The sequence below is a fragment of the Gobius niger genome (assembly GCF_951799975.1).
Source record: "Gobius niger genome assembly, chromosome: 3".
NCBI classification, from domain to species: domain Eukaryota; kingdom Metazoa; phylum Chordata; class Actinopteri; order Gobiiformes; family Gobiidae; genus Gobius; species Gobius niger.
Window position 1 is genome coordinate 2,792,749 of NC_136854.1, and position 19,062 is coordinate 2,811,810.

At 43.1% G+C, this 19,062-nt stretch overlaps 1 protein-coding gene across 1 annotated transcript in view; it reads left to right on the top strand.

Annotated features, from left to right (window-relative positions):
* LOC306960569 (NACHT, LRR and PYD domains-containing protein 3-like) overlaps positions 1-14,433 on the top strand; it is a gene marked incomplete at both ends in the record, with an annotated part of 29,162 nt that extends 14,729 nt beyond the window's left edge. The window contains 9 exons of the mRNA XM_079553002.1: positions 3,099-3,194; positions 3,537-3,641; positions 3,750-3,813; positions 3,916-4,102; positions 4,170-5,952; positions 6,017-6,184; positions 6,255-6,428; positions 6,535-6,575; positions 13,904-14,433. Of these exons, the coding sequence (XP_079409128.1) occupies positions 3,099-3,194; positions 3,537-3,641; positions 3,750-3,813; positions 3,916-4,102; positions 4,170-5,952; positions 6,017-6,184; positions 6,255-6,428; positions 6,535-6,575; positions 13,904-14,433 (3,148 nt within the window). The remainder of the gene's footprint in view (positions 1-3,098; positions 3,195-3,536; positions 3,642-3,749; positions 3,814-3,915; positions 4,103-4,169; positions 5,953-6,016; positions 6,185-6,254; positions 6,429-6,534; positions 6,576-13,903) is intronic.
* Positions 14,434-19,062: the final 4,629 nt, after the last annotated feature.

Genomic DNA, 19,062 nt, shown 5'->3' on the forward strand with positions numbered 1-19,062 from the left:
TATCAGAGTCTCTAACTCTGTTCTTTATATCAGAGTCTCTAACTCTGTCCTTTATATCAGAGTCTCTAACTCTGTTCTTTATATCAGAGTCTCTAACTCTGTCCTTTATATCAGAGTCTCTAACACTGTTCTTTATATCAGAGTCTCTAACTATGTCCTTTATATAAGAGTCTCTAACTCCGTCCTTTATATCAGAGTCTCTAACTCTGTCCTTTATATCAGAGTCTCTAACTCTGTTCTTTATATCAGAGTCTCTAACTCTGTTCTTTATATCAGAGTCTCTAACTCTGTCCTTTATATCAGAGTCTCTAACTCTGTCCTTTATATAAGAGTCTCTAACTCCGTCCTTTATATCAGAGTCTCTAACTCCGTCCTTTATATCAGAGTCTCTAACTCTGTTCTTTATATCAGAGACTCTAACTCTGGTCATTATATCAGAGTCTCTAACTCTGTTCTTTATATCAGAGACTCTAACTCTGTTCTTTATATCAGAGTCTCTAACTCTGTTCTTTATATCAGAGTCTCTAACTCTGTCCTTTATATCAGAGTCTCTAACTCTGTCCTTTATATCAGAGTCTCTAACTCCGTCCTTTATATCAGAGTCTCTAACTCTGTCCTTTATATCAGAGTCTCTAACTCTGTTCTTTATATCAGAGTCTCTAACTCTGTTCTTTATATCAGAGTCTCTAACTCTGTTCTTTATATCAGAGTCTCTAACTCTGTTCTTTATGTCAGAGTCTCTAACTCTGTCCTTTATATCAGAGTCTCTAACTCTGTTCTTTATATCAGAGTCTCTAACTCTGTTCTTTATATCAGAGTCTCTAACTCTGTTTTTTTATATCAGAGTCTCTAACTCTGTCCTTTATATCAGAGTCTCTAACGCTGTCCTTTATATCAGAGACTCTAACTCTGTTTTTTTATATCAGAGTCTCTAACTCTGTCCTTTATATCAGAGTCTCTAATGGCTCTTTTCCACCAGCCCTACCCTTCTCTACTCTACTTGGTTTGGTCCTACTCTACTTGGCCTGGTTGTGTTTCCACTATTCTGTAGAATCTGATACTGTATCCATGGTTACCAGGGTGTATCCATGGATATGGCTTTGCTTTTGACTGTATCCATTGGAAACAGTACCTGCTTGGCCTGGTTAGTACCAGGGCCAAGCAGGTACTAAAAAAAGTACCAGTTAACTGTAAAGTGGGCTGGTGGAAACATTTCAAATGCAGGCAAAGTAGAGCAGGGTAGAGTAGAGTAGGGTAGGTGGAACCGAGCCATAACTCTGTTCTTTATATCAGAGTCTCTAACTATGTCCTTTATATCAGAGTCTCTAACTCTGTTCTTTATATTAGAGTCTCTAACTCTGTTCTTTATATCAGAGTCTCTAACTCTGTCCTTTATATCAGAGACTCTAACTCTGTTCTTTATATCAGAGTCTCTAACTATGTTCTTTATATCAGAGACTCTAACTCTGTTCTTTATATCAGAGTCTCTAACTCTGTCCTTTATATCAGAGTCTCTAACTCTGTTCTTTATATCAGAGTCTCTAACTCTGTTCTTTATATCAGAGTCTCTAACTCTGTCCTTTATATCAGAGTCTCTAACTCTGTCCTTTATATCAGAGTCTCTAACTCTGTTCTTTATATCAGAGTCTCTAACTCTGTCCTTTATATCAGAGTCTCTAACTCTGTCCTTTATATCAGAGTCTCTAACTCTGTTCTTTATATTAGAGTCTCTAACTCTGTTCTTTATATCAGAGTCTCTAACTCTGTCCTTTATATCAGAGACTCTAACTCTGTTCTTTATATCAGAGTCTCTAACTCTGTTCTTTATATCAGAGACTCTAACTCTGTTCTTTATATCAGAGTCTCTAACTCTGTCCTTTATATCAGAGTCTCTAACTCTGTCCTTTATATCAGAGTCTCTAACTCTGTTCTTTATTGCTGGGTTGCAGGTGACATCACAGCGTTCTAAAGGCCTATATTATTATATAGAGGAAAAATTATTTTGTTTTTGAGGAAATTTTTGGTCTTGTACAGAGAGATCTTGGACCCAGTGACTGATATTAAAGATCATTTTTTAAATTCATGTATTTTCTTTTTAGCCATGACTTGTGAAAGTGTAATGTTATTAATAGGAAAAATTGGCTCTTGCCCCCCGCTGGGTCCGATGACATCATCACATTCTAGAACCTGCAACCCAGCAATACCAGAGTCTCTAACTCTGTTCTTTATACCAGAGTCTCTAACTCTGTTCTTTATATCAGAGTCTCTAACTCTGTTCTTTATACAGAGTCTCTAACTCTGTCCTTTATATCAGAGTCTCTAACTCTGTTCTTTATATCAGAGTCTCTAACTCTGTTCTTTATACCAGAGTCTCTACCTCTGTTCTTTATACCAGAGTCTCTAACTCTGTTCTTTATATCAGAGTCTCTAACTCTGTTCTTTATACAGAGTCTCTAACTCTGTTCTTTATACCAGAGTCTCTAACTATGTCCTTTATATCAGAGTCAGACCTAAAGTCTCTCTTGTGTTCACAGATCTGCTCCTGGGATCGGCCCGTTGTCCGTGAAAAGTGATCACTCCAATGAGCGCGGGATTCATTTTAAAGGAAAACATGATTCACAGTAAGTCGAGTCACTCCACTTTATGTTAATGACATTTTAGTGTTTGGGTTTTAGAATTGGAATAAACTGTCAGGTCTTTGTTTGTGTTTGAGCGACTTCAGTGGAAGCAGCGTTTTAAAGTAACCTCTGACCTCTTTTTAAAGGGCTTTTGAGGACAGATAAAAGTCTTTAAAATTTACCTCTGATTTCCGCTGAGTCCACTCTCTCAGCCCTCTGTTATATTAAAGTCTGATATGTAAACAGTTAGTGGAAGCGGTGAGAGGACTGTTCCCTGTGGGACCCCAGTGCAGAAACGTCTCCATAAACTCTGGGTTCCCAAAACAATCAAAACACAAAATCAAAATGTACGAGACTGAACAGTAGGTTTAGTTTAATAAGATTATATTGTTTCTGGGAAAGAGCAGATGATCCTTTCCTGAGTCTGATCCAGGACAGTCCCGTGTGTTTCACTGAAGTGTGTTTTCTTCTTTGTCTCAGGATCCGCCAGAAACATCCTCCGTCTGAACCTGGTCCCAGCTGTGAGTCCCTCAGTGACCAGTCTATGGGAAAACCAATAAACTTCAGGACAGAGCGGTGAGATTTGATTCTGTGTATTATGGAATATTATTGTCACATAAAGGGAAGGATCAAAGAAAGATTCACTAAAGGAAACAAAGGAATCTTTAGTAAATGTTGACATTTTTAACTGCTTTGTGACAATCACGATTATTGTGCTGTTATTTCAATCACAAAGGATCAGGAACTAAAAGACAGATAATGGACTGTAGACGGAAGATGATAAACAGCCTGTAAAAAATTTGGGCTATTAATCTTTTAATTTATCTTAATTTATCTCTCACTGTGTTTATCATCAACTGTTGTGAAGAGCCGTATAATAAAAATATTTAATGTTTATTTTATTTTTGTCTGTGTTAGACCCAGTGTTGACGTCAAACCAGAAGGTTCTGAACCAGGCCCCGACTGTGAGTCCCTCAGGAGCGACCGGTCCATGATTGAACCACTGAACTTCTCCTCAGATCAGTAAGATTGAGTGTGTTCAAACACAAGGACAGACAGTGGTTTAATGAGGTTCTGAAAGTGTGAGAGAAACAGCTGAATCCTGAGGTGTTTGTTGTGTCTCTGTCACAGAGTGGAGCAGGCTCCAGAGCTCAGAGCTCAGCAACATCACACTCAGCTGGACTCCATATTTAAGGTGTGTCCTTCACTGAAGGTTGGAGATGTTCAGATGAATGGACTTGTTTCACACAGATCTGACAATGACTGCATTTGTGTTGTTTCTAATGTGTCTGTGCAGCTTCTGGAGGAGGACATCTTCACTTTTGTCCAGAAGGAGCTGAAAAATCTCCACAAGGTTCTGAGCACAGATTACCCAGAATGCTTAGAGCCTGTGGAGGATGAGGATGGAGAGGCTTTTCTGAAGATCACTGTGAACTTCCTGAGGAGGAGGCAGCAGAAGGAGCTGGCTGAGCGTCTGTGGAGCAGTAGGTCCATTTCACTCAGTCATTTGATCTTCTCTGAGACTCAGGCTCTGTCTGTGTCTTCATTCAGGGAGAGGTTCTGGAGTTCTTCAGCGTAAACTGAAGCGTGACCTGCAGCAGAAGTGTCAGTGTGTGTTTGAGGGCGTGGCTAAAGCAGGAAGCCCCGCCCTCCTGCAGCAGATCTACACAGAGCTCTACATCACAGAGGGAGGGGCCTCAGAGGTCAACCAGGAACATGAGGTCAGACACATGGAAACAGCCTCCAGGAAAGCAGGCGGAGCAGAGACAGCCATCACATGTGAAGACATGTTTAAAGGCCCCGCGGACACAGAGGCGCCCGTCAGAACAGTGCTGACAAAGGGAGTGGCTGGCATCGGGAAAACACTGCTCACTCAGAAGTTCAGTCTGGACTGGGCTGAAGGCAAAGCCCACCAGGACGTCCAGCTGCTGTTCCCCTTCACTTTCAGAGCACTCAATGTGCTGAAGGACAGGAGCTTCAGCCTGGTGCAGCTGCTCCATCACTTCTTTAGAGCAACAGAAGAAGTGAGCAGCTTTGATGATCTGCAGCTGCTCTTCATCTTTGACGGTCTGGACGAGTGCAGACTTCCTCTGGACTTCACCCAAACCAAGGCCCTGACGGAGCCCACAGAGAGCGCCTCAGTGGAGGAGCTGCTGGTGAACCTCATCAGGGGGAGCCTGCTTCCCTCCGCTCGCCTCTGGATAACCACACGCCCCACGGCGGCCAATCAGATCCCTGCTGAGTGCGTCTCCATGGTGACAGAGGTGCGAGGGTTCAGCGACCCACAGAAGGAGCTGTACTTCAGGAACAGGTTCAGAGACGAGGCCCACACAATCATCTCCCACATCAAGACGTCCCGAAGCCTCCACATCATGTGCTTCATGCCAGTCTTCTGCTGGATCCTCTCCACAGTCCTGGAGCATGTGCTGAAGACCAGAGAGAGAGCAGAGCTGCCCAAGACCCTGACTCAGATGTACATCCACTTCCTGGTGGTTCAGGCCAAAGTCAAGAACATCAAGTATGAAGGAGGATCTGAGACAGACCCACACTGGAGTCCAGAGACCAGGAAGATGGTGCAGTCTCTGGGAAAACTGGCCTTTGAGCAGCTGCAGAAAGGAAACCTGATCTTCTATGAGAGTGACCTGAGCGAGTGTGGGCTGGACGCTGCAGCCGCCTCAGTGTACTCCGGAGTCTTCACACAGGTCTTTAGAGAGGAGCCAGGCCTGTACCAGGACAAGGTCTACTGCTTCATCCATCTGAGTGTGCAGGAGTTTCTGGCTGCTCTTCACGTCCATCAGACCTTCGTCGACACTGGAGTCAACCTGCTCTCCACAAAAACACAGAAGTCCACTCTGCTAAGAGTCGAGCCTAAACTGAAACATCTGCACCAGACAGCTGTGGACCAGGCCTTACAGAGTCCAAACGGGCACCTGGACTTGTTCCTGCGCTTCCTCCTGGGTCTTTCACTGCCGACCAATCAGAGCCTTCTCCAAGGTCTGCTGACACAGACAGGAAGTAGCTCCCAGACCAATCAGAAAACAGCTGAGTACATCAAGAGGACGCTGAGAAAGAAAGTGTCTGCAGAGAGAAGCATCAACCTGCTCCACTGTCTGAATGAACTGAATGATGGTTCTCTGGTGGAGCAGGTCCAACAGTACCTGAGCTCAGGACGTCTGTCTGAAGGTGGACTGTCTCCTGCTCAGTGGTCAGCTCTGGCCTTCATCTTACTGTCATCAGAAGAAGCTCTGGAGCAGTTTGAGCTGAAGAAATACTGTGCTTCAGAGGAGGCTCTGCTGAGGCTGATGCCAGTGGTCAAAGCCTCCAACAAAGCTCTGTGAGTGAGGTCTATGTAAGTATGAACCTTCTAAACTTTTCCTAAAACAGTGTGTTCTCTCCAGACTGAGCAGCTGTAACCTGTCAGAGAGAAGCTGTGAAGCTCTGTCCTCAGTCCTCAGCTCCTCTAGTCTGACAGTCCTGGACCTCAGTAAGAACGACCTGAAGGACTCAGGGCTGAAGATGTTGTCTGTTGGACTGAAGAGTCCTCACTGTAAACTGGAGCAGCTCAGGTCAGAGGGTTTACTCTTCATCTCTGTGAGTTTGTCATTTCTATGACTCTGTTTAACCCTGTGTGTTCAGACTGTCAGGGTGTCTGATCTCAGAGGAAGGCTGTGCTGCTCTGGCCTCAGCTCTGAGGTCCAACCTCTCCCATCTGACAGACCTGGACCTCAGCTTCAACCATCCAGGAGACACAGGAGTAAAGCTCCTGACTGCTCTACAGGAGGAGCCCCACTGCTCACTCTCCACTCTCAGGTGAGGACAGTTATTACACAGTTGATACACAGTTATTACTCAGTTATTACACAGTTATTACAGTCGACACAACCAAACTGTGTATCTGAGTCTGTGTCTGTTTCAGACTGAGTCCTGCTGGAGAACGATGGATGGGGCCCAGGAGATGTAAGTCTGACTCTTAACATACTTTTAAAATGACAGCTGCGATATTGACGTCAGGAGAGTTTGAGCTGTTTTCTCTAAAACCTTTAGAACTGAGACCTTCATTATTTTTCTGGAAAGAAAGTTCATTTCAGCCATATGTCGGGATGGGCACCATTAAACGAAAATGTCTGGTAGGGGACAGTATCGAAAAACAAAAATTGTTTCAGTTCAAACTTTCGGTACTTTTTTTTTCTCCATATATGACCACAGTAAGTCTAAAAAAGCAACATGAACGTGTGCGCAGATAATTGGAGATGGCCGAGCCGCTGTCTGAGGCAGGACTAAACCAGGACTTAGACTAAACCGGTTGTAACCCAGGTTAGAGTTGATTGCAAGACCCAACACAAAAGGGCGCGGGACACATTTTAATAGCTCATAGTGGGAGGGGGGCGGGGCAGCACAATATGGGAGTGGGTGGATGGGATGATTTTTCATTTCATTTCATTTATTCATTCCCTTTTGAGAATGAGAGCATTCGTTCGGCAGAATCACTGTGTTCAACCTCAAAACTGATAGAAACAGTTTTCGGCTCCTGTCACTGCGAAATACGGTCAAACGCAGACTCAATCTATCAAGACAAACATAGAAACAAACGCATACACTTCATATCAAATGAGTCAGGGCAACATGTCACATTCAGCCAGACTTTACTCCTCAGAATAAGCATAAAAGCTATACACTCACTGTGCACTCGATCCTCTGGGGATCCATCGTAGAACTCTTAACCTCTTTATCTATGATTCTCACTCGTCGTGTCATTTGCTCCATTTGAAAAAACTTCTTTAGCATAGTCCACAACAACAGGCCTGTCTTCACCTGCCCCGCGCCCATCGCCGCTTGTTTCACATGTCTAAAGCTGTAAATAAGCCTTAACTTATCCATAGTGTAGCTGCTGTAATCATGTGTTGTTGTTGTGGGAGGCATCATTAGAGATGCATTCAGGGACAGTACGAAGTGCAGGAAAGACACACGAAAGTCAGCACCTGCCGTCGCTCCTCAGGTGCTGAAGTTTTTCCGACGGCTTTTCCTCCTCCTGCGGTCGTTCATCCTGATGTTTGGGAGCCAGTTCCTGCCACCCCATTACAAAATTCAGGTCTGAGTCCCTGATTACTCCTAGATTTCGAACTTGATTTTTCGGTTCTAGTGAAAGAGCTTCAAGATGACCAGTGACAACCTCTCTGTGTTTCTGTGCCAAAGACTATCTCAGTTTTATCTGTATTTAACTGGAGGAAGTTACTTTGAATCCACACACTAATGTGTTTGATACAGTGACACAGTGTATCTGCAGGCCCATGTTCTCCTGCTGTTAGTAAAACATAGATCTGAGTATCGTCAGGATACTTTGTTACTGGATATTAATTGACCTGACAGAAGCATGTACAAATTAAACAAGAGGGGCCCTGCGTTTGTTGCTGTGTTTGTCTTGGTAGCTTCAGTCTGCGTTTGCCCTTGTCACACAGTGACAGGAGCATAACTTTGTTTGGGGTTGAACTGGCAAACCCCTCGCAAACCACCGCGTTCCGCAGGTCTGGGGAAAGCATGGGGAGGGGGCGGCACCACAACATCGCATTGTGAGTCTGTCCATGCCCCTATAAGCCTCTGGGAAGCAATGTAAGGTTGCGTTGAAAATGTGTGCCGTTGCCGTGACAACTCGCTAATGTCAATATATAGAGTCTTTGTCCACGATTTCTATATCATAATTATGTGATCATGTCACTACAATTTGAACAAGCCCATTGGATTCCTAGACACCCAAAACATGGGGTTAGACACCAAAATGACTTGTCTAGGATGAATAATAAAGGAGTAATGGGCATTTTAAGGATCTCGCCACCCTCTTGGACACCATCTTGAAAATTAGACCTTTCCAGTGGTCAGATTTTGGAAGACTTTTAGTATTTTAGTAAGCACACTTGATACTACAGAAAACCATTGAAAAACCTTTTGTAGAATTTTTTTTTTGTGGTCAAACCATATATGCAGCCGGCTAACAGAGACTTTTCTGCTTCTAAACTAACCCCTGATTGTGACGCTCCCACTGAGCTGTTTCTTCACACTCAACATTATTGTCGATAAATCACTTGTTAATATTAATAATATTCATGTATTTTATATAAAAGACAAACAAATTCTGTAGTTTCCCCTGGGCCACAGCTTCAGTATAAACTGTCTGTAAATACATGCATCTGTTACAATGTTAGAAAAGTGGAAAGTTCTGAAATGCAGTGAAAATGTCAAATTCAACTCCTTTTCTTCCAAATGAAACGCTGACATCACAGATATGTGACTTTTTTCCTGTATTACAGTGAGATTTAAAATGTGAAGTTTGATGTGAGAAAAGTCCAGGTTCTGCCATGGCTCCATTATATCCTAATGGGAAAATAACATGATTTCATTCATCTGGACAACAGGAACAAGGTCCGAACTGAAGAAAAGACAAATTCATATATTTTATATAAATGGACGCAAAACTCCGTCCTCTCTTAACCGTTCCTGACGCAGAAAAACGTATCCATGCCTTTATTTCCTCAAGGCTGGACTACTGTAACAGACTTTTTAATGGGCTCCCTGCCAAAGACATCCAGAGACTCCAGTATATACAGAACAGTGCAGCTAGACTACTTGTGCGAGCCAGGAAGTATGAGCACATCACACCCGTTCTGTTTTCACTGCACTGGCTTCCAGTTTCTGCCCGGATCGACTACTAAATCCTGCTGCTCACCCATAAATGCATTACTGGTCATGCTCCACAATACCTGCAAGAACTCATATCACGGAAACCCTCCAACCACACTCTCAGGTCATCCAGTAGCCTCCAACTCCATGTTCCTTCAACTAAACGCTGAACCATGGGGGACAGAGCCTTTTGTTCTGCTGCACCAAGGCTTTGGAACAGCCTCCCCGTGGAGCGGAGGGAAACTAAAAACCTGGACTTTTTAAAGCTAAATTGAAAACTTTCCTTTTTAAGAAAGCTTAAAAAAAATTTTAATGTGTGTGTTGTCTTGTAGCACTGAGATTCTCTGAATGAAAAGTGCGTTTCAAATAAAATGTATTACTATTGTTATTATTATTTTTATTAGGCCCGAGCAACGGACACGCAGTGTCCCGCGAGGGACTAATTAAAACCATTAACGGGGGAAGAAAACGCAAGAATTCACATAGCAAACGTGAACCGATATGCAAGTAACAGGGGTCAAAATGTAGTGCTCCGCAAGGTCTAATTTTGGGTGGGGTTCGCGAGAGAAAATAATAAAAGATGGCTCAATGGCGCCCCCTCAAGCACGCAGTTTACATTGAGTCAAAGAGAGCCCGGTCGCAAACAAAATCCTCGTACAAAAGTGACATTGGCCAGGGACATAGACCACGTCAAGACATGTCAAAAATGATATTATGACCCCGCCCTAAATGCTACAGGAAGTCGGCCATCTTGGCCCGAACCTCAAACCTTCAAAAGCGTATCTCTTGAACTTCTAGCCCCTGATCCCCGAGTTTTCAATGGAAAGCCTCCAATTTGGCCAACATGTCCCAAACCCATGTGGCTTTCAAAATCATCAACTACATTTTTTTTAAACTATTGGGCGTGGTCATGACAAGGCCGCAACTGAGAGGCCATTTTCAGCAAATTTCAAAGCCTCATATCTCTCACAGACTTGGCCGGATTGGAACGGACCCAATCCGGCGCACGTGCACATGCCCCACCTGGACCTAATGGTGTGCACACGCAGCTGTCATCGCCAAAAATGCCTTTAAGTGGCTTATAAGTGACCCGCCCATCCTCCGTGAAAATCGCCAGAGGTCTTAGCCTAGCACCGTGCTGGCCTCTTTCAGAGTTTCTCCTGAAATTCATCAATTTTCCAAATTTCCCCCTTTCTTCACAAAAGCTTCACTTGTGGACTCGTATATACTTATACTACCCCTTTGTCACAGACAGAAGCTTTAATTTGGACGTTTTTGCCTCCAAATTCACGTTTTTCTCAACTGTACTATCACAGGAAGTTCAATTTGACGGTTTCCTGTCCGTCTCTGTGTGTTCCTCGTACTATACGGGTCTTACCAAAATATTGCTTCAATATCGAGGGTGCTGCAGGGCTGAAACCCCCTCGTAACGATTCTTTGGGCAGCAAGGAATTTACCCTAATTACAAAATGATGAAATATATTATTTTCTAAACTGTTAAACCGTTTCCTGCAAATACACAAGTGCGTGGTCTTTAATGACATTAATTTCACATCCGCCAAATTCATCTCAGCCTTAGTAGCTCCATTGGTAGAGAACTGGGTTAGTGTACAGGAGGTTGCTGGATCAAATCCCAACTTTGACTCTTTTTAATTTTTTTTTCTTTTGGACTCAGCACTTTCTGGGAAGAACATGTCTCGTCGCCAATGGTTCCACACTCATTAAAAACAGGGAAATGACCCCTCCAGTGTGTTGCTGGCATCAAATTTCAGCCTGTGAATTTAGAGAACCCAAGCAGTCATCAGGCCCATGTTTGCATGGAATTCAGCTCAGTGATAGCATGGTCATCTCAAGTGAAGGAGGTTGCCAGTCCAAACACAACCTTGACACTTTCACATTGCCTTCACCTTTTCCATGGGCCGCTGCACACATTGTCACAGCCCAAAACACATGGGTGCGGGACGTTTCATAGAAGTTCTTGTGCCTGTGTGGCATCATAGCTTGAGCGTTGGATTCCCAATCATTAAGTTGCTGGATCAATTCTGACTTTAACTTTTTTATTATTATTATTTACCGCGCTTATGGTCCCACCCTCATGAAAAACGCTGTCAACATATGTGTCACTGAAGAAAAACAAATGGGGGGATAGTAGTGAGACAATTGAGGCAACACTGGGGAAAATGTCGAAAACAATCGGGGAAGTGTCAGGGGGGCGGGGGGCAGTTACTCAGCACCTTCCGGGAAGTACATGAATCATTGCCTATGGTCCCACACTCACTAAAACAGGGAAATTACCTCTCTCCTCCAGTAGTATGCTGGGAACTAACTTCTGCTCGATAATTTAGACCAAAATTAGTCCACATTGGGGTAAATACCATGGAGCTACAGCTCAGTGATAGTGTGCTTGTCTTTGATGTAGGAGGTTGCCAGTTCAAATATGGCTGTGACACTTTTCTAATGCTTTCTCTTTTCTTGCCGGCATTTTAATAGAATTTCTGATACATTGAAGTCTGGCAGTGATTTTAACAGTTTATACAGTTTTAAGAGTTTCTGCAATTTCAACAGTTTTTTACAGTTTCTGCAACAAAATAGTGATTTTTGCAATTACAACACAATTATGCCACTACATAGGGATTTTCACAATAGCACTATAATGCAACTTAATAGGGACATTCGCATATAAAGCACTGTCATGCAACTTAAAGGGACTTTCGCATATAAAGCACTGTCATGCAACTTAAAGGGACTTTCGCATATAATGCACTGTAATGCAACTTAATAAGGATTTTCGCATATAAAGCAGTATAATGCAACTAAATGGAGATGTTCACAATAAAAGCACTATTATGCAATTATGATTGTTTTCACAATGTTTTGCAATTTTTGCAATTTCTGCATTAGTAGCCTACGATTCCGCAATCAATCACAATTGCATAGCAATTGCCAAATGTTCTAGTTATGTTATGAAATTAGCTTGTGAAGCTACAGTCTGGTACGGTCATCTTTGCTCTCAAGCATTATGTAATTGTACACTGTCCTGATAAATAGATACACAAACAAACAAACAAACAAACAAACAAACAAGCAATTAAGAGTGACACCAGGTTGGGTGTGAGGCACATGTTTGGGGAAGAGGGAGAGAGTGTGGTTGCAAGTGACAAAGCAAGTGGAGGTGGTCCCAAGGGACAAGATCAAGCATTGTGGTTAAAAGGGACGAGAGCGATCAGGGGCAGTCAAAATGAGCGAGTTCGATCATGGGGCTCGCAAGGGCCTAGAGTGATGAAGAGTGGTCGCAAGGGACCAAAGCAAACAGAGGTGGTCGTAAGGCATGAGAGCGAGCGGAGGTAGTCGCAAGGGACGAGAGCGAGCGGGGTGGTCGCAAGGGACGAGAGCGAGCGGGGTGGTCGCAAGGGGGGAGTGCGCCAGGGGCGAGTGCGCCAGGGGCGAGGGCCTTTATCGCCGCGCGCGGCTTTAATTATTATTATTATTATTATTATTATTATTATTATTATTATTATTACAAATGTCAAACCTGACTCTTGTTCTGCAAAATGAAATGATAAAATATATGACTTTTATACGGCGACAGGGGAGCAAAGACAAAGGAAGTCATGAATGTTTTTATAATGAACAACTGGACATAAAGAATCGTCCACGACAGAAAAACTACAAATGCTTCAAATCAATTTTTTGCTGATCTTTGACACGTCCAAGGCTCTAAACACCACATCAGTCCCAGCTCTGAACTCTTCATTATTATAAAGAGAATCAGGTTTTTAACTTCAAAGGTTTTGTTTTGAATCTGGCAAATAAAGAGTTAAAACTCCCAAATAAATCACATGTTTGGGAGTTTTGAGAAGGTGAGAAGTGATTCATGAGATTCGTTAAAAAATGAGAAAAAGATGAAAGAATTAGGTTTTTATATTTTAGTTTGAAAAGTGTGTCCATTTTTGGGGCGACAGAAAGAAAACTGAAGGACCGCCACTGTCACAGCCCCGCCCACTGTCACATAGCCCCGCCCACTGACACGCAGCCCTGCCCTCCATCAGACCTCCTAAATCTTCTTAAATCAATAATTTAAAGGAACTAAACTACATTTACACCTTCATGAGTCTGAGACATGTTTTGTTCCTGATAAACCACTTTCTAAGAGTTTAAATGTAAATTTTCATTATGTTTCTTTATCTGCGACAGCGCGACACAAACAAGAATTCAGGTTTTAATATGAAAGAAAATATTTGTTAAATGTGACTTCAGAACATTCCAGGTTATGTGTGGCTACGTCACAAGAGAAACTAAACTGAAACATAAATAAATGAGCTCAGCTTCACTCAGACGATCCCGTGAAGCCTTTGGAACAGAAGCATTTTTACAGAAACAATAATTAAAGCTCCTGTTTTATTCTATTGTCGGGGTGAAATGTTACAAACTGTGGCTTAAAAATGTGCAGTTTTCTCATTTTTTTTGTTTTTTTTAAGTGAAACAATTAAATCGATCATGTATTTGTTGATATACATGTTTAAATCTTTGAGTCCATTTCAAATCAACATAAATGTCGTTCTCCTCTAAAGAGTGAACAGGGACTAACTGCTGCTGTGTTTTCTCTCCGTCAGATTTCACTGAACTCTCTCTGGATCCAAACACAGCTCAGATAAACCTCAAACTGTCTGACAACAACAAGAAGGCCACATATGTGGGACAAGATCAGCCGTATCCAGATCATCAGGACAGATTTGACTGGTGGCCTCAGCTTCTGTGTGACTCTGGTCTGACTGGGCGCTGTTACTGGGAGGTCCAGTGGAGTGGATGGGTTTATATATCAGTGTCTTACAGAAGAATCAGGAGGAAAGGAGACGGTTATGACAGTGGGTTTGGATACAATGATCAGTCCTGGAGTCTGCTCTGCTCTGAACATGGTTTCTCTGTTTGGCATAAAAACAACCTAACCCGCCTCCCTCAGCCCGGCTCCTCCTCTGGGACAGTAGGGGTGTATGTGGACTGTGCTGCTGGCTCTCTGTCCTTCTACACAGTCTCCTCTGAGGAACTGATCCACCTCCACACCTTCAACACCACCTTCACTCAGACCCTGAGCCCTGGGTTTAGGCTCTGTGATTACGGCTCCTCAGTGTCTCTGTCAGACTGAGGATCAGAGTCTCAATTATACAGATGATTTTCAGTCACATGACCTTTTCCTGACATTCCTTTCCCAGTTCATTGATTTAAAAAGTAAATCCTTAGAGATGTTGGAAAATCTCGTTCAGATAAATAAATAAAATAAATAAACCGTATGAAGGGAAACTCTTGGTCACGTCTTTGTCTTTTTCTAAATCCTTTTGTTCCAGAATCCTGAGTTCAACATCTGTCATTAAAACGACTCAATAAATGAATGAATAACATGGATTTAAATATGTGACCAATGCACCAACATCTTTGGTAAAACAAAAGCAACCATCACGGTTGCTTTTGTTTTACCAAAGATGTATTTTATATTGTGTATTATATTTGATGTAAACTGTTTTATGATGTGTTGCTGCCTCTCAGCCAGGTCACTCTCGTAAAAGATATTATAAATCTCAATGAGTTTTTTACCTGGTTAAATAAAGGTTAAATAATAATTTTTTAAAAAACGATATGCAAGTAACAGGGGTAAAAATGTAGTGCTCCACAAGCTCTAATTTTGGGTGGAGTTCACGAGAGAAAATAATAAAAGTTGACTCTGTGGCGCCCCCTCAAACAGGCAGTTTACATTGACTCAATGGAGGACCGGTCGCAAAAAAAAATCATCACACAAAAGTGACATTGGCCAGGGACATAGACCACGTCAGGACATGTCAAAAATGATATTAAGACCCCGCCGTAAATGCTACAGGAAGTCGGCCATCTTTGCCCGAATCTCAAACCTTCAAACTCGTACCTCTTGAACTGCTGGCCCCTGATCCCCAAGTTTTCAATGGAAAGTCTCTAATTGTGGCCAAAATATCCCAAACCCATGTGGCTTTCAAAATCATCGTTAAGATTTTTTTTTAAATTATTGGGCGTGGTCATGACAAGGCCACAACTGAGAGGCTATTTTCCTTTATTCACAAAAGCCACAGTTTTAGACTCGTACGGACTTATACTAACCCTCTGTCAGCAAAATAAGTTTTAATTTGGATGTTTTTGGCTGCAAATTCAGCTTTTCTGGACTGTACAATCACAGGAAATTCAGTCCGGCTGTTTCCTGTCCGCCTCTCTGTGTGTTCCTCGTGCTATATGGGTCGCACCACAATATTGCTTCACATATCGAGGGAGCACCCTCTCAACAAATCTTTGGACAACCAGGGGAATTCACTCTAATTACAAAAGGATTCAATATATTATTGCCCAAACTGTAATCACGTTTTTTTCAAATACACAACTGCGGTCTTTCATAAGATTAATGCAAAATCGGCTTTGTTTTTCCACTCAGCCTGTGTAGCTTTATTGGTAGAGTGCTGGGTTCCCATCCGTATGGTTGCTGGATCGATCCCAACCATGACAATTTTTTTTCTTTTGGAATCTGCACTTACTGGGAAGAACATGAATCACCGCCTGTGGTTCCACCCTCATCAAAAACAGGGGAAAAACCCCTCTTCTCCAGTGGGATGCTGGACCTAATTTCGGCCGGTGAATTTAGAGAATCCTCGCTCTCGTCAGGCCCATGTTTGTATGGACTTATAGCTCAGTGATCGTGTGGTCGTCTGAGGGGAAGGAGGTAGCTAGTCCACACATGGGCCGCTGCACACTTGTCCAAGTTTAAAACACATGAGCGCGGGGCGTTTCATAAGATATTTTTTGCCCAGGTCGGCTGGCTCTGTGTAGTGTCATAGCTAGAGTGCTGGTTTCCCAACTGTGAGATTGGTGGATCAATTCTTGTAAATAAGTCATATTTTCAGAAGCATTAAACCTGTCATGTGACCTTTAATGGATAAAACGTAAAATCTGGAAACATCAGTGTTTCACCTGCAGCGTCTGGCCTTAAATGAAACCTTTTCTTTTCCACCTTTGAGGCGAGCGGTTCACGCCTCATTTGGCCTCCATTACCCTCAACACCCATGAGATGTGCAGTGACTCCCGGTGTCCAACAGGGGGCAGAATCAGGCATGTTCAGGGCCTGAAGCTCCAGGAAGTCATTGACCCTGTTTGATAAAGTTTATATATTTAGCTTCTTTACAGTTTTTGGTCCGCGGTTCAGTTTGGGACCCGGGCGCCGTAAACAGGGGGTCGGGTCCTGTTTACGTCACATTAATCCTGTAATGTTTCCATGACGTCACTCGAGTACAAATGTAGCTCCTCCCACTTGTGCCTCTTTCAAACACATGAGTCTAATCACTGACTGTGGAGTCACGTGAGGCGGAGCTGCTCTTTGCTCCTGGTCGGGCAGGTTCCACAGCATTTCTGCACACTGTCTGCTGTATGAGCCTCTCCTCCTGTCACCTGTCTGCAGCCCCGCCCACCTGGATTGAAGCCCCGCCCACCTGGACTGCAGCCAATCCAGGTGCGGCTCTGAGTAACACGAGGAAGAAACGCACAAACCAGTGTCTCCGTCAGACGCACTTTTCTCTGGGACACGGTGGACTCTGTGGATCCGCTCAGGTTCAACTGCTCTCATCATATTCAACTCCTCCTCTGGGATAGACCTGGTTTAGTCTTTAGTCTGGTTGAGTCTTTCTTCCTTTATTTCCTTGTTCATGTTTATTATTTTAGCTGAGTCATGTTTATCACTATTTTCTAATCAAACTATAGTTGTAATCTCTGTAGCTGTAATACTGCCGTGTGGCTGTAGATGGCACTGTGGTCTTTGCTGTGGGGCTAGTTTCTCTTCATTTAATGTAAACACTGGTTTCTCAAATATAAAAATGATCATTGACGTTTTTATTTGATATGTTACAGTCATTGCCTTGTCATAGTCTGGAATGACTCATGTCCTTTAGGAAAAGTCTCAACATCAACATTCATTTCTAGATTTCTGTAGGTTTTTGTTGTAAATCGCTGTGATGCCGAGAGTTAAGAAAGTGTTTCCACAAAGGCCGACGTCTCACTTTACAGAAGCTGACTTTACTGTTAAAGCAGAGGGTCTCCGTCTGGTTCCACTGGAAAATAACTGGTGTCAATAAAAGTATGTGAGTCGCTAAGGCTGAGGTTACTCCAACCACGCGCTGGTCCCTTTGCAGAGATTTTCAGCCTCAGGGTAATTCTCCTTCCCTCATCACTGTCTGCTGTATGAGCCTCTCCTCCTGTCACCTGTCTGTAGCCCCGCCCACCTGGACTCAAGCCCCGCCCACCTGGACCGCAGCCAATCCAGGTGCGGCTCTGAGTCGCTCCAGGAAGAAACGCACAAACCTGTCTCTCCGTCAGACGCACTTAGTTAAATAGTCAGTAACATTTTTAACATTAAAGCCGCGAGCAGCGATGGAGGCCCTCGCCCCTGGGGTACTCCCCCCCCTTACGACTGCTCATGCTCGCTCTCGTCCCTTGTGACCACCCCCGCTTTTTTGCCCCAAGTCAACAAACAAAAAAACTAAAAAGAGTCAAGGTCAGAATTGATCCAGCAGTCTCATTGTTGGGAGCCCAATGCTCGACCTATGATGCTATACAGGCACAGTGTACCAGCCGACCTGACAAATATCTATGAAACGCCCGGCGCTCATGTGTTTTAGGCTTGGATAATGTGTCCAGTTGCCCATGTAAAAGGAGAAAGCATTAGAAAAGTGTCAAGGCTGTGTTTGGACGAGCACCTGAGACGACCACGCTACCACTGAGCCACCATGAGCAATGTTCCCGAGTCCAAAAGAAGAAGAAAAAAAAAAAGAGTCAAAGTTGGGTCGATCCAGCCGTCTTATGGATGGGAACCCAGCACTCTACCAATTGAGCTTCACAGACTGAGTGAATGACACAGCCGATTTAACATTAATCTTATCAAAGACCGCACTTGTGTATTTGCAGAGAACGGAGTTACAGTTTAAGAAGATCTTTATTTATATAAAGATCTTATAAAGATCTATATAAAGTTTAGGCAATAATATATTATAAACATGTTGTAACTAGAGTAAATTCCTCTGGCCGCCCAAAGATTTGTTGAGAGGGTGCTCCAGCTCCGCAGCACCCTCGATATTGAAGCAATATTTGGTTGAGACCCATATAGTACGAGCAGGGGCGTAGTACCAAATTCTGCTCCTGGGTACAAAATATCTTGGTGGACCCCCCCCATATGAAATTCACATTTCATATTCTATGTTGTTTGACCACATAACAGTGGTTTAGTGGTTTGACAGTTTAGTTCATTTATATTCTGTCATAACTTCATTATATATACCATAACTCAGTGAAAAAATGGGTCATATACAAACACATATCCAATCCAATGGGTATTTTAAGTTTTGTTTGTTTGTTTGTTTCAAGTCAATGTTTGACTTGAAATTGCATCTGATTTGGCTTCAGTTACAGAAATGGAATAACCTTTAATCCTGTAGTGACAGATATTTAGATTAGGGTGGAATATTCTACTTTCATTGGGCCAATTGAACTGGCTAGTTTTAGGTAGATTTATTCCAGAAATAATGTGCCGTTGTGGAGTCTCTGTTCTGTGTTAGCGGAGTAACCATGTAATACTCTTCCATATCAATACGTGGCTGCAGGTAACTCATTTCTTTGAGACAAGAGAATTAGTGATGCATAAAAGTGACAGGTGGCGGTGACTGTAGCATTGTGGGTATCGAGACTATATGGTGTTCCTGTTCACGACACTGGTGAG